This window comes from Arachis ipaensis, chromosome B1 (genome assembly GCF_059453495.1).
Source record: "Arachis ipaensis isolate K30076 ecotype BB chromosome B1, ASM5945349v1, whole genome shotgun sequence".
In the NCBI taxonomy this organism is placed as follows: Eukaryota; Viridiplantae; Streptophyta; class Magnoliopsida; order Fabales; family Fabaceae; genus Arachis; species Arachis ipaensis.
Genome location: NC_142436.1, coordinates 127,035,737 through 127,051,842, shown reverse-complemented (window position 1 = coordinate 127,051,842; position 16,106 = coordinate 127,035,737). Strand labels below are relative to the sequence as shown.

The 16,106-nt window shown below is 40.4% G+C and overlaps 2 protein-coding genes across 2 annotated transcripts; one reads left to right on the top strand and one right to left on the bottom strand.

Annotated features, from left to right (window-relative positions):
• Positions 1-5,178: 5,178 nt before the first annotated feature.
• Positions 5,179-8,309, top strand: LOC107633246 (NAP1-related protein 2). The gene is made up of 10 exons (XM_016336889.3): positions 5,179-5,388; positions 5,483-5,605; positions 5,717-5,767; positions 5,877-5,948; positions 6,104-6,217; positions 6,323-6,384; positions 6,631-6,691; positions 6,853-6,909; positions 7,085-7,129; positions 7,865-8,309. Exons 1-10 carry the CDS (start codon positions 5,266-5,268, stop codon positions 7,952-7,954), a joined length of 798 nt encoding a protein of 265 aa, XP_016192375.1. The 5' UTR covers positions 5,179-5,265; the 3' UTR covers positions 7,955-8,309.
• Positions 8,310-14,794: 6,485 nt separating this feature from the next.
• On the bottom strand, positions 14,795-15,379 carry LOC148578306 (uncharacterized). Its single transcript, XM_088501253.1, has 2 exons — positions 15,329-15,379; positions 14,795-15,259 (listed from the first exon to the last, which is right to left on the bottom strand). Exons 1-2 carry the CDS (start codon positions 15,377-15,379, stop codon positions 14,795-14,797), a joined length of 516 nt encoding a protein of 171 aa, XP_088357379.1.
• Between the last annotated feature and the right edge of the window lie 727 nt (positions 15,380-16,106).

The following is a 16,106-nucleotide window of genomic DNA, read 5'->3' as shown; positions in this document are numbered from 1 at the left end:
ATCGATCCCCCTCAACACCAGTAAAACACATATAATGCAAACAAGTAAAGCACAAGTAGTATACATATACAGCAGGTAAATCAACTAGCATTTAGGCATGTTATTCAAATAGGCATAACCCAAGTAATCAAAGCAAGCAAGCATGTAAAAGATGCATATGATGAATGTCTATCCTATTTGGCTCGTGATATCACTTGTCGGTTCAAAATGCCAACCCGACATATCCCTGGGATGTCGCCTTTTTGGCATGACCAGGGTTATAGTGCCCGAGTTCACTCTGGTGGCAGAGAAGGTTATGCGAGCGAGAGACTGCGTTAGTCCTCACATCTCAATGTAGGCGGAAGACTGCCTCAGCCCCTACGCCGGCACTGCTACCTCGACAAGCGGAAGACTGCCATAGCCCTTGCTCGAGGCACATAGCGACTTACCAAATCAATGCATATCACGTGAGCGGGAGTCTGCCACAGCCCTCACATCCGAATGTCGGCGGGAGACTACCACAGCCCCTACGATGGGGAACAATGCATATCACAATCACATACTCAATCTCGGAGATCACTGCTCATAGAACAAGTCTGCTTATACTCATCTCATTAACTATAATCATTCATGTTTCTCAATTCATTGTCACCTCAATACTCCGCCCAGCACTCAAGCTATTTCATCCACAGAACTTTCTAAGATTAGTCACTGTCTTTTAAACTTATAACAGAAATTCATCAATTTAATTTACTAACTCACCTCTAATAGTCTTAGGACCTAATTACTAGATAGAAATCTTAAACGGTAATTAAAGAACTTTAGAAATCTAGAGAATCCTTGAAAAAAGTGAAGAAAACAATTTTTTAGCAAAACAGGGGTCTCGCATACGCGAACCCCTGTCCCGCATACGCATGCCTTGAAATTTGGGTGTCCGCGTATGCGGCACCCTGCTCGCGTACGCGAGTGTTCCAACCCGAATGGAATGCTCGCATCACATGTTAAAATCTCGAGTACGCATGGTAAAAATTTGAGCTTCCATGTATGCATGTGATAAACCCCAATTTTGTGGTTTATCTTGTGCTTAATTTGGGGGATTTTATCACATTTTCTCACATTTATTCAATGAAATAGCATGGTTTTGTAATTCTCCCTTGATTTGGCTTAAATGTGAAAACATGCTTTTTAGGCCTTAAAATAGCTAAATTTAATCCACTTTAATTCCATTCGATGCCTTGATATGTTTGTTGAGTAATTTCAAGTTCATAAGGCAAGTATTGGATGGAAGAAGTGAGTAGAAAAGCATACAAAGGGGAGAATGCATGAAGAAACAAAGATTGGGAGTGCATCAAAGGACGCGCACGCGCACAAGGCGCGCACGCGCAAAAGTGATCTCGCCTATGGACGCGCACGCGTACCTACCGCTTCCGCGCGGATGGAGAAATTGTCAATCGACGCGCACGCGCCAATACTCTTACATGGCCCACTTGAAGGCAAAACGCTGGGGGCGATTTCTGAGCTGCCCAGGCCCAAGTCCAACTTGTTTCTGAGTGTATTTCATGCAAAATTGAAGTCCAAGCAAAGGGGGAGCGATTGTTTGGTAGTATAGCATCATGTAGGTTAGTTTCTAGAGAGAGAAGCTCCATCTTCTCTCTAGAATTAGGTTAGGTTAATTCCATCTTAGATCTAGGTTTTGATTATTGTTCTCATCTTATTTCCTTTACAATTTCTTGTTCTACTACTCTATTCTTCTTAGTTCTCTTGTTAATTTTACTTTTATGTCTCTTTTATGTTTATGAATGCTCATGTTGAATTTATTTACATTTAATAAAATTTAATGTTTGATGTTCTTTTATTGATGATTTGAGTTGTTGATTTACTTTTCTTGCAACTGGTAGTTGGTAGTTTTATTATTCTTGCATTTTTACTATGCTTTCCTTTTATGCCTTCCAAATGTTTGAAAAAATGCTTGGTTGGTCTTTAGAGTAGAATTTTATGCTCTTGGCTTGGGAAGGTAACTTAGGAACTCTTGAGTTACTAATGTCCAAGTGATTGACGATTGGGAGCCATTAACGCTAGATCTCACTAATTGATTTGGTGTAGAACTAGGACTTATGGACTTGGATTGACATAGCTCATTTGACTTTCCTTTATTAGTTAGGGGTTAACTTAATGGGGTTGATCCTTGCCAATTCTCATGTTGTGGTTAGTGATAAGGATAGAGATCCTTGACCACCAACCTTTGCCAAGACCTTTTTAGTTGTTAGTTTATTTTCATTTCTATTTACTTTTCATGTCTCTTATCCCAAAAATCCCAAAATATCATCATAACCAATAATTGACCACTTCATTGCAATTCCTTGTGAGACGACCCGGAGTCTAAATACTTCGGTAAATTTTCATTTGGGGTTTGTACTTGTGACAAAACCAAAAATTTAATTTGATGTGAGAGTTGTTTGTTGGTTTGGAGCTATGCTTACAACGAAGTTCTAATTTCTACAAGAGAAATTCTAGACCGACAACAATTCTCTACTATCAGCATGCAGTGCCCGCATACACGAGACCCCCAGGCAGTGGAGAACGCTCACTTCGCGTGCACTGTGTCACATACGCATGCTGTGTCAGACTTAGAAAAATTGTAAAGCTGCAGAGATAAGATTTTTATACCGAACTCCAAATGCTCATAACTTCCTCTACAAAACTCCATTTTTCTCAAGCTTTATATCATTTTAAAGCTCTTGAAATCATCTTTAATTCAAAATAAAAATACTCAATTTCAAGGTCCAAGGCTCAAGTTATGATCTGCCAATGTTCATAAAAAATAAGGTTTTACCAAATTCAGCAAAATTCTCTAGTTTTCAAAACTTCAAAACTAAACCAAATCAAACACACCCAAAACAACCCAAATATCCATAGTAAACACTCTCCAACCATTTCTCAATCATTCAATCACTTACACCATTTAATAAACACCTCAACTAACTCCAAATTCAACCTAAAACACATGAAAGCTCCTCAATATCACCATTCAATATTTCCAACAATCATCAATGTCACATATATCAAATCTCTCATACAATTAATCTCATTATCATCAATCCATATCATACCTCAACATATCATCAATGCTCATTTTTAATCATTCATGGTTACCATCAATCTCCTTCCACATAATTGATCATCAACATCAACAAATCATAATCAACAGTATTATCATCATAAATCATCAATCATTATCATATTAGAATCCACCACAATCATCAATGCCATCATTAATCATTCATGGCTACCATCAATCTCCTTCCACATAATTAATCATCAACATCAACAAATCATAATCAACACTATTATCATCATAAATCATCAATCATCATCATATTAGAATTCACCACAATCATATCTCAACACATACATTTTATCCATTCTCCACAACATACATATACCACAAACACAATCCAAACAACCATATATTCAATTCAGTCCTATCTTAAGGGCAACTAGTCTAAGTGTCACGAAATATTACATATTACATAGAGAAAACCGAAGCCATACATTGGCCGATTCCTAATATGCACAAAACACCAAAATCCTCAACCAAGTTCAATGAGCTCAGCCACCAAGTCCACTTCCAAGCAACCAAGTCACCAATACACTTCACACAACCAATTTATGCTAGAAAATACACAAAATTTTACAAATCAAACCTAGGGTTTCATATATAATATGCTCACCTTACTCAACGTTGATTGGGACAAAACTCAATAGAAATTAAGTGCTAGAACGTACCTAAACAACCAAAATCACAAAAATCACTCAACAACTATAGCCAAAATTTTGAAATTCTTAAGGAGTGAGAACTAGGCAGGAATTTTCAAAAATCTTACCACAATACTTAGCTAGAAGTGACGGGCTCGTCAAGAGCTTCGCGTAGCCGTAAATGGGACGCGAATCGGAGCACCGTAACTCAAGTTATGGCAAAAGAAGGAGAAGATGAATAGTGCAACTCTCTTCTTCCTCTCTTCTCACTTCAGCAGCACCCCTTTCTTGTTTTAGGATTGAAAATGAGCTGAATGCTCGTTAAAAGATGTTTATATATGTTGGACTTTGGCCCAACTTGAGTTCAATTCAATCCGTTAGTATTTTAGGTGCGTTTGGCCTACTTTAGGCCAAAACCTTTAAGATTAGTGCCCGGTTTTTAATTCTAAATGTTCCACTGTTTTTATTATTCTTACACAGTACCGGACAGACTTAAACTAGTGCTGTCGGCTAAATTACCGTTACGCGTTTTTACGCAATTTTTTGTAAAAAATTACATTTTCTCACTCAGAAAAATCTACTGAGTCCAAATATCATATTTAAAACTTCAAATTAACATTTCTAAATTTCGAACCTATTTCGAAAAATTTAATTATTATTTTATTTTAATTAACTTGTTAATTAAAACCCGGTTCTTACAGCGAGGAAGGAAGGTGACGGCGCGGCGAATCCTCCACAGCCAAGTAGAGAAAGACGTCGCAGAGAGAGAGAGAGAGAGAGAGAGAGAGAGAGAGAGAGAGAGAGAGAGAGAGAGAGAGAGAGAGAAGGGTAAGGGTTAGTGATTTTATATATATATATATGATCCCGCTAGGGAGACAATGGACTATTTGTACAATTTGTACAATGGGCTATTGAGTTACAAAATGAACATCCCTCATACTATCTAGAATAACCATCCGAATACTAAGGATAATAAACATCTTCCCAAAAACTTAAACTGATTTTCGGGTTCACCAAAAATCGAATTCTTGACTTTTTAGATCTAGTGCTTTAATACCATGTCATGATATCACTCATCCCAAAAACTTCAGCTGATGGAAAAAGGTAACACTAATGATTATATCTCTAATACTCCATAAACCTTTATTGTACACATTGTACAAATATTCCATTGACTCCTCATACTTTTCCTATATATATATATAACCAGTGAACCAGAAAAAACCTGACCAATTTTCACGGTTCATCAATTAATCGCTATTTCGTCCGGTTCGGATTTAAAACCATGGGAAAGACACTTCCCTCCTTGACCCGAGTTGATGGATTGATCTCTTCCCTTCTTCTGGGACCATTAACGTATCTAGGTACCTGATCAAAAGTCAAAAGTCAAAAGTCCATGTCATATAGACCTAAAATGACTAAAGTAACCCCACAAATAAAAGCATAAACCCCAAACATAAACCCTAACCCTACTCACTCCCTTACTCACTCTCTCAGAGGCAGAAGAACGAACGAGCTTGTACTTTGACGATGGCAGGCGACAGGAGCAAGAAGCTCAAAGCTTCTGAAAAGTCCGAGAATTTGGACGAAGTTCACGGACAGCTCCTCATCAACATCGAGAAATTGCAACAGATCCAAGACGACCTCGAAAAGGTTCTATATTATTCCAATTTGCATTCGTAAACGTAGTGTATGTAATTAAATTGAATTGAATTATTGAATTTGGAACATGAAACTTGGGATGTAGATTAATGACAAGGCAGGTGATGAAGTTCTGGAGATAGAACAGAAGTACAATGAGATTAGGAAACCGATTTACGACAAACGAAACGAATTGATCAAATCTATTCCTGATTTCTGGTTGACTGCAGTGAGTTCCTCTTTTTATTCTCTTTTGGTTAATTACTTAATTTCATAGTTCAAGTTTTGTTGTTAATTTTATACTTATAAAATTTTGAATTTATTTTTTCCCTTTTCGCAGTTTATGAGTCATCCCACTCTCTCTGAGCTTCTGAATGAGGAAGACATAAAGGTTTTGCCTCATATCTACTAAAGTTTTGCAATTAAACATTGATACTTACTACTAACACCTTTACTGTATATGTAATATGTTAATAATGAAAAGACTCCTTATTTGATAGATATTTAAGTATTTGGCTTCTCTCGAAGTTGAAGATCATAAAGATGTCAAATCAGGCTTCAAAATCACCCTTGTAAGTTACCCTTCCCTTCTATTAACTATGGAGTTGTGATTTCTTTCTTAGCAGAATTAATTTGCACATTACTGTTGGGTGTTTCATGATCCATATGAAGTAGTTATTCACTATATTGAATAATAGTAAACAGTTTTTATTTAATTCTTGTACAGAATTTCAATCCAAATCCTTATTTTGAGGAAACAAAGCTTGTAAAGACCTTTAATTTCCTTGAAGAGGGAACAACAAAAATTACTGCCACCCCCATAAAATGGAAAGAGGGCAAGGTGAGTCTATGAATATCAAGTATCAACTTTTTTACCTTCTCCCTGTTGGATTCTTCTGTTGTATTCTCTGTGCTATATTTTGAAATATAATTCTTAAATGTGCAGGGCATACCCAATGGAGTCAGTCATGAGGATAAAGGGAACAAGCGGACTCTTGATGATATCAGGTTATTTTCTATTTTTTAAATTTTTTTTGGGTACAGAAATATTGAAATATGATAGTCACATTCATACTTGTCTTTTACATTAGTTCATTCATGATTCATGGATGAGATTTTTAATTTTAAAGAAGGTCACTGAGGATGGAATCTTTTCTTGTCGATTAATTGTTACCTAATGTATTTGTGAGAAATATATCGTCATGACTCCTTCTCTAAGACTTCAAAGTTGACTTTTTATGCTATTGAATGCAGTTTCTTTAGCTGGTTTAGTGACTGTGAGCAGAAAGATGATATGGATGAGATTCATGATGAGGTATGTTCTTATCTTTTGCTCTTGTAAAGTTCTTTCTAGAATTGTCCAACCACCCCATAGTTCGTTTTTATCTCTATAACACCCGCATTATATTTCTTTTAGTTTGTTGCTTTTTCTGGTCCATTCTAATTCTAATTGCAATATTTCTATCTGAATTGCAGGTTGCAGAAATAATCAAGGATGATTTATGGCCAAACCCACTCACTTATGTCAACAATGTTAGTTATCTTGCAGTTCTTTTTTTAGATATAATTTTACCTTCTGTGTGTTGAATACCAATTATAACTTCAGATTCACATCTTACCCATTTTACTTTACCATTTATTGTCCCATTTTCCTGTTGTTTTCCAATTTGTTATGTTTCTAATGGTATTTGATTATCTGAGGTAACAGGAGGAGATTGATGACGAGGATGGTGATGATGAAGCTAATGATGAGGTAAATGAGGTTCCTTTTTTCTTTCCAAAACATAGTGAATTGGCAAAACGTTGGAAAATTTCTTTTGAAAACTCCGTACAAGTTGAGTCAGTGGGTTCTCAAATTTAATAGTTAAAAAAGTAAAATAAATATCAAACTATCAAAGTACCTAATTTTTTTAGTGCTGCATGTTTCATTGTTAGTATGTGTACCATGTACTGATGTGCATGTGCCTCCTAGCAGTAGTGATATTTTTAACAGCAGGTGTTGAACTGAATGCTTCAAAACTCCCCCCCATTATTGTAAGGTGTAGATGCTAAGTTAATAAGTCATGCTTTCAACATTGGTAGAATGCTAAAAGTTTAGTTATATTCATGGTCCACAAGCAACAAAAAATTCCAAACATTTAAGATGTTTGATAATGAACATGGAAAAACTTGTAACCATGGTAGTTCTATTACAAACAACACAGATAAGAATAAAAGGTGAATCGCTGTACCTGGGATGTATAGCTGCGATCACCAAAAAAAAAACTTGGTGGAAGTTATGTAAAGTGGTTGCTAATTTGTTTCTTTGTTGCTTCTTATTTTACAATTCTGATTGGCCGAGGTTCTAGTATCAGTTTCTTGATCCATGGTTGAATATTTATTTTACATGACAGGCAGAGGTCTATTGGTTTCTTGAAAAAGCAATATATTATTGAACTGCGAAGCAATTCTTTATTGTGTTTCTTTGGTTATATGTTTCACATGGCAGGAAAATGATGAGGATGATTCTGAAGACGATGATCAAGAGGATGAAGATGACGAGGAAGATGATGACAACGATGACGATAATGGCAATTGAAAACATACATTATAGTATTACCTGTTTATTTTCCACTGGTTATGAGTTTGAGTTGGCTATTTAGGCAATGGTGACCATGGCCATTCTCCAGGCTATTAACTCATGTCAACAGGTAGAGTTATGACGGCCAGATAGAGGTTCCCTGACCATAATGATATTTGTGAAATTATTTATTCTGGTTTCATCCCTCATGCACTATTTCTTGATACTGATGGTATATTAGCCTCGTTCCCCCCCCCCCCCCCCCCCTCTCTCTCTTTCCTTTTTCTTTTTGGTCTCTTCTTGTGGAACCACATGGTTAAATTACAGTATTTACTATTTAGTGTATAGTAGTTTGGATATCTTAGCATGAAAACCATCTTAGCTCTAAAGCATTTTACTGATATGTAGTCGTTTCAATGTTAACTTGTTTGCTTTTTTTCCGTCTACCGTTTACTATCTTTGGAATGTAGTAACGATGATTTAGTAGTCTACATTTGAATGTTAGTTTTCAAATTAGAACATTTTTCCATCCAAATTTTAGATACTGACCATGCAGTCATAATTTGCAACTGAGTTAGGCAAATCTAGTAAATTAACTGGCGTGGGAATTATTGAGATATTCTCTCATTAACACAAGTTAATAACTCCTTAATCGGTATGCAAAAAACTTTTCGGCCGTAAATATTTCCAAGTCGTCTGAAACAGTATTGTCAGGTCGTCCGCTACCGAAGCCATGAGCATCGCTTTATAATTTATACTTACCGGGCACCTCGATCAATTTTTTTCAGAGCAACCTATTTTATATTTGTCTAGTTTTTCAGTGGAATCTAATTGGAAGACAGCAGTGGAATTGAATGCTCCAAAGCATACAGAGACATGATACATGTATAATTGCACTGAATTGAATCTGACGTGTGCACCCTCCCAGTACTCTAACCGACCTAAGATCTCGGCATCAATCACTCCTGGCTGAGTCAGCTTTATCCTCCAACCAAAACTCATCACAACAGGATACACGTGACGATTCCTCAGAACTAAAAAGATACTAACAAACAATCCCGGTCATTTGTATCGCAACTAACTCACACCTCACTTATAAAAACAGAAACCACAGTCCCTGGAAGACATTATTTCTCTTCTCTTACTTAATACTCTTTCTTCCTTGATAAATACACATTCTGACTTAAGCATCGGAGTGCTTTTGCAGGTACTCCCACCACCGTGTTTCAGAGACATCCGAGGACCCTTGCCACGCTGACCCCAGCGGACGTGTAAGCTCGCCCAGACCTAACAAGCTCCCAAGGCCTAGCTTACTCCTCGGATCACCCAAACGGAACATTTGGCGCCCACCGTGGGGCCGATAACACTAACCCCACGATTTCCTGTTATATTTCTACCTCTTGAGTTTCTCTTCGCAGGATAGCGCGAGCCCCAGTCATGGCTGACAACGGAGTCCCTCAATTCACACAGGCCGAGCTCATGGCCCAAATGGCGGAACTTCAAGCGGAAATCAAAAGACTAGCCGAACTATCAGCACGAAATAGCGCCAACCAGATAGGCGAGGGAAATTCCAAAAGATCTTCCCAGGGCACACCTGACCTGCTGATCGCTGACCCACCAAAGGAGAGACTAACCTTGGACAACCCTTTTTCCGAAGAAATCACAAATTTTCAAATGCCAAAACATTTCACACTCCCCTCCTCACTTGAGCCGTATAAGGGGATTGGTGACCCCCGGGCTCACATTAAGAAATTTCAATCTATGATGTTTTTTAACGGTCCTAACAATGAACCTGTACTTTGCAGAGCCTTCCCGACGTATCTTGACGGAGCAGCTTTGCTTTGGTTCTCGAAACTACCTGCAGGTTCAATCTCTTCTTTTGAAGAGCTGGCGAAGTCTTTCATTGATTACTTCGCCGCAGCGAGAATATACGTCCATGGATCGGATTACCTCGGCACGATCCGCCAAGGTCCACAGGAGAGCCTAAAGGATTACCTGACCAGGTTTGCAGAGGCGACCATGGAAATACCCGACCTAGATCCGGCTGTCCACCTCCATGCGCTTAAGGCCGGCCTCCGACCTGGCAAATTCAGAGAAACGATCGCCATCACCAAACCGAAGACACTGGAGGAGTTCAGGGAAAGGGCAGCCGGACAAATGGAAATCGAAGAACTACGCGAGGCCAACAAAACGGAAAGGAAACCCATAAGGGAAGAGGAACGATCAATGAGGTCGACCCACAACAAGGAGGTCGGCAAAACATTTAAGCTCACTCCGTAATTTGACAATTACACCAGATTCAACACAAGAAGGGAAAAGATAATCAAGGAAATACTCAATGCCAAGATTATAAAACCCCCAGTACGGGCAGGCAGTTACCAAGACCAGAGGTTCGTAGACAAAAGCAAACATTGCGCTTTCCACCAAAAATACGGACACACCACCGACGAATGCATAATAGCCAAAGACCTTTTGGAAAGGCTTGCACGGCAAGGCCTATTAGACAAATACATTGAAGGGAGGAAGCATAAGGAAGACGACCGAGGCAGGGAGGAAAGGCAACCGACCTCAGTAAACAAGGAAAGATGGCCGAGCAATAACCTACCCAAGGCAGTCATAAACTGCATCTCCGGAGGATTTGCTGGAGGCGGCGAAACAACATCGGCCAGGAAACGGAGTTACCGAGCCATGCTAGCCATCGAAGGAACCTCACCTCCAAACAAGAGCGACGCACCAGATTTAGAGATCACCTTCAACAAAGCGGATATGTGTTCGGCCGCCCCACACCTGGACGACCCAGTCGTAATTTCTATCCAGACAGGCGACCTACTGGTAAGAAAGGTCCTTTTGGACCCAGGTAGCAGCGCAGACGTACTCTTTTATTCTACCTTTTTAAAGATGAACTTATCTGAAAAACTCATACAACCCTCCTCCGGAGAACTGGTAGGATTCTCCGGAGAAAGGGTACCAATAAAAGGTTATATATGGCTTAAAACGACAATAGGTGAAAACGCATCATCCCGAACACTTGATATACAATACCTGATTGTCGATTGCAATAGTCCTTATAACATTATCCTCGGGAGACCCGCTCTGAACATGTTCAGAGCGGTAATATCAACTTTCCACCTATGTGTTAAGTTTCAGGCACAGGACGGAAGAATAGCAACGATCCACTCAAACCGCCAACAAGCTCGGCAGTGTTATAACTCTTGCTTGAAAAGGTCGGACAACAGAGAAAGACAACATGAGATCAAAGCGGTACAAACCAGAGAGGAAGTCCTTTCCCTAGCCGAACTCGACCCCAGGGGAGACACACAAGAGAGACCCCAACCAACTGACGAACTCCAGAAAATTCAACTGACATCCAAACCAGAGCAAGTAACATACATAGGTCAAGCACTACAAGGGCAAGAAAGGTCGGATCTCGTAAAGCTGCTAAGAGCCAACGCAGACTTATTCGCCTGGACCCCAGCAGATATGCCGGGCATAAGTCTGGAGATCATCTGTCACAAACTCGCCACAAATCTTTCGAGCCGACCCATAGCTCAGAAGAAAAGAAACCTAGGAACAGAGAAATCAAACGCAGCCCTGGAAGAGACCAGTAAACTCTTACAAGCCGACTTCATCAGAGAAATCCGCTTCACCACATGGCTCTCGAATGTGGTAATGGTAAGAAAAAACTCAGGTAAATGGCGCATGTGCATCGATTTTACAGATTTAAACAAAGCATGTCCTAAAGATGCCTACCCTTTACCATGCATTGATAAGCTTGTAGACAACGCTTCAGGTTTCGAAAGCTTAAGCTTCATGGATGCATATTCGGGGTATAATCAAATACTCATGCATCCTGAAGATCAAAGCAAGACAGCATTCATAACCGAACATGGAAACTTTTGTTATCGTGTAATGCCATTTGGCTTAAAGAATGCAGGTGCGACCTATCAACGCTTGATGGACAAGGTCTTCCATCACCAAATAGGACGCAACATGGAGATATATGTGGACGACATGGTCGCGAAAACCAAGAAAGAAAAATCACACTGTGAAGACCTCAAGGAAATATTTGGACAACTCCGAATTTACAATATGAGATTGAACCCTGAGAAGTGTGCCTTCGGTGTAAAGGGAGGAAAGTTTCTCGGATTCATGCTCACATCGCGAGGAATCGAGGCGAACCCTGAAAAATGTTCAGCAATACTCAACATGGAAAGCCCTAAAACGATAAAAGAGGTACAACAACTTGCAGGAAGGATAGCTGCGCTATCCCGATTCCTACCCGCTGCATCAAGCCGAGCACATCACCTTTTCCAAACAATATCGAAGAACAAAAAATTTCATTGGACAGAGGAAGGCGAGAAAGCATTTTTCGAGCTCAAAACGATCTTAGCAACACCACCCGTGCTACAAAGACCAGAAATCGGTAAACCTTTATATTTATACCTATCTGTTTCAAGTTATGCTATAAGCTCGGCCCTTGTTCTCGAAACAGGAAAAACGCAACAGCCAGTATACTTCGTCAGCAGAGTCATGCAACCAACCGAGCAACGATATCCGAAGATAGAACAACTCGCCCTTGCACTGATAACGACAGCAAGGAGACTCAGACACTACTTCCAAAGCCACACAATAGTAGTAAGAACGAATCACCCACTGCGACAAATATTAACAAAACCAGAACTGGCAGGACGGTTGACCAAATGGTCAATTGAACTCTCAGAGTTCGACATTCAGTTTCAGACTAGATCGGCCCTCAAGGCACAAGTTCTCACCGACTTCATCACGGAGATGACCCCATACGATCACATTGAAACATGGGAATTGCACGTGGATGGGGCGTCAAGTCGAGAAGGGAGCAGGGCTGGCATAATATTAAAGGAGGGAAATAAGGTGGTAGCCGAGCAAGCCCTCCAATTTCACTTCTTGGCAAGCAACAATCAGGCCGAGTATGAAGCCCTCATAGCGGGATTAAAGCTCGCCCTAAGCCACAAAGCGACGAACTTAACGGCACATTGCGATTCCCTCCTGGTGGTCCAACAAATCCGAGGAAATTCCAGGTAAAGGATCCCTTGCTAGAACAATACTGGCTCATAGCAAAGGATCTAATTTCAAATTTCAGTTCATTCACCATATTACATGTGCATAGAGAACAAAACGTCAGGGCAGATATACTATCTAAACTCGCCGCCACCAGGGCGGACACACAAACATCAACATTATCGCAGCACACACTCACAAAACCGAGCATTGAATTATTATGTATTGAAAACATTAACCACCTCCACGATTGGAGGAAACCTTTCCTTGAATACATATGTACAGGTGCATTACCCAGAGACGAGCTCCACCCTCAACAGTTCAAACGCAAGGCAAGCTTCTACACGAAAATATCAGGAGAGCTATACAGACGAGGTTTCTCACAACCATTACTAAGATGCCTAGACCAAAACCAGGCCAGAGAGGTAATGAATGAAGTCCATGAAGGAGTATGTGGGAACCACATAGGAGGACGAGCTCTCGCTGCAAAAATAATCCGAACAGGATATTATTGGCCGACCATGAAGAGAGATTGCATAGCAAAAGTCAAAACATGCGACAAATGCCAGAAACATGAGGCGATCTCAACCAAGCCAGCCGAAGTACTGCACAGCATGGAGGTAAGCTGGCCTTTCTACAGATGGGGGCTTGACATCCTCGGCCCCTTCCCAACAGCACCAGGACAGGTAAAATTTCTTTTGGTATCCATAGACTACTTCTCAAAATGGATAGAAGCGCAACCCTTGGCAAAGATAACAGCTGAAAAGGTACGATCTTTTATTTGGAGAAATATAATATGCCGCTTTGGGATACCAAAAGAAATAATATCAGACAATGGTAGGCAATTTACAGACAATAAGCTCGGGTTATTTCTAAAAAATTTCAATATTCAACATCGTTTTAGCTCGGTAGAACACCCACAAACTAATGGGCAAGCCGAAGCTGCTAACCGAGTTGTGTTGCAGGCAGTAAAGAAGAAACTCGACAACGCAAAGGGAGAATGGGCCGAGCTCATTCCCGAAGTACTGTGGAGTTACAACACCACAATACATAACACTACAGGCGAAACACCCTTCAAATTGGTCTATGGCTCGGAAGACCTGATCCCCATTGAGGTCGGATTACCGACATTAAGAACCGAATTATACGATGAACAACAAAACCTAAGGGCCAGGAGCGCCGAGCTTGACTTAGCTGAAGAGGACAGGGAAATCGCCGCTATCAAACAAAGGGCCCAGAAGAAAATAATAGAAAGAAAATACAACAGGAAGGTGATTCCGAGAATATTCAACAAAGGCGACCTTGTGCTCAGGCGAACAGAGGAAGCCAGAAGACCTCCAGCTCATGGCAAGCTCGCCGCAAATTGGGAAGGCCCCTTCCGTGTTACCGAAGTGCTCGGCAAGGGAGCATATCAACTCCAAACATTACAAGGCAATGCCATTCTAGGAAACTGGAACATCTCGTCACTCAAAATGTATATGTCATAGTCTGTATAAAATGCGAATGAAGGTACTCTTTTTCCCCCTTAGAGCTTTTTCCCAACCAAAGGGTTTTGCCTAAGGAAGGGTTTTAATGAGGCCGGACGCCCCCCAAATCCAAATAAAAGCGTTAGATTCTTTTCAAATAAAGCCTGGCGATGACAAAATATAACAAAAACACTTACTACAAGTATATTATATTATATTATCAAACTGACCTGAAACATCGGCCAAATACCGCCACTTAATAGTCAAACCGGCCTAACGTCGGCCATACAAAGTCCAAAAAACTAACAGTCTAGAGCTCAGACAGTCAAAACAAAAGCAATAAATACAAAACAAACTAAGAAGGAGCATTCTCGTCATGCTCCTCCACAGTACCATCTACAACTAACTTTCCACCTACAACTATCTTTGTAATATCAAGCTTATCACAATCAAAATTAGGAGCTAACAGGGCAATCTGACTCACAGCACGATCAAAACCATCAGAGAACATCTCCATCCCAGCCTCCTCTAGCTCATACACGCGGGAAGTAAGCCGACCTTTAGCCACGTCGTGCTCCATAACTTCAGCTTGCAACAAGCGGATCTGATCTCTTAAACGAACCACCTCATCCTCAGCTTCTTTCGCTCTAGCCACAGCACTGACAGCAACATCTTCCTTTTCCTTTACAACCTTCTCCAAATCAGCAATCCGAGCTGAATATGACTTCTCCATGGAAGAGACCTTGTTCACAGCTTCTTGCTGATCAGCACCAACACACTCAACAGTCCGACCAACGCAGAGTAAGCGAGAAGCAACCACCTACCCAGCATCCGTAATATGAGAACAATACAAGAGATTGAAAGAATAAGAAACACAAACAAAACATACCTGAACAAATTTACCAAGCGCTTCCATTCCAGCACGCCGCGTCATAAGCATGTCCCCAGGGTATTGAGAGGCCCGATCAGAAAGATCGGCAAAGTTAAACTGTTCACTCCACAGAGAATGAGAGTTAGACCCCGCAATGAAGCCGTGAAGTTTCTTCTGACGATCAAACACAGGGTCCCCCTCACCACGAACTTCCTGGTCAGCCTCAGAGATAACCTCCAGAGAAACGTCATCCCTCTTCCTCTTAAACGAAGAGGCCGGACGACCAACAGAGGAAAAAGCTTGTTCGCCACCATCCTTATGCTCGGCCGGACCGACAACCTTGTCCTTTTTCTTATTTAAAAAAGTTTGCAACTTTAAGGGATCCAGCAAGGGAACTCGTCCTCCTACAACATAGCCAACAAGAACGGTAAACAAAACAGAAAAATAAGTAGTACGGGCGAGAATTAAACAAAACCTTACCTATATATGTTTTCAAACCCTCAACATCACCCGAGTCATACAAACGCAATATATCAGAAATAGACATGCACTCCCCAGCAGCAACGCTCTCAACCAAAAAATCCAACACAAATTCCTCCTCTTCACTCCGCTCAGAGGCCTCAAGAATTTGACTAGGCTCAGAACACCAATAAAGAGGAAATCTTTCACAAAGCTCATCGTCCAAGTAAAACGGGTATTCGGACTCAATGGACCGGACTTTGACAAAAAGGGACTTGAAATTTTTAAAAGAAGACTTATAAAGAAGAAATACGGAACGACCAGGGAAACTGCTAAA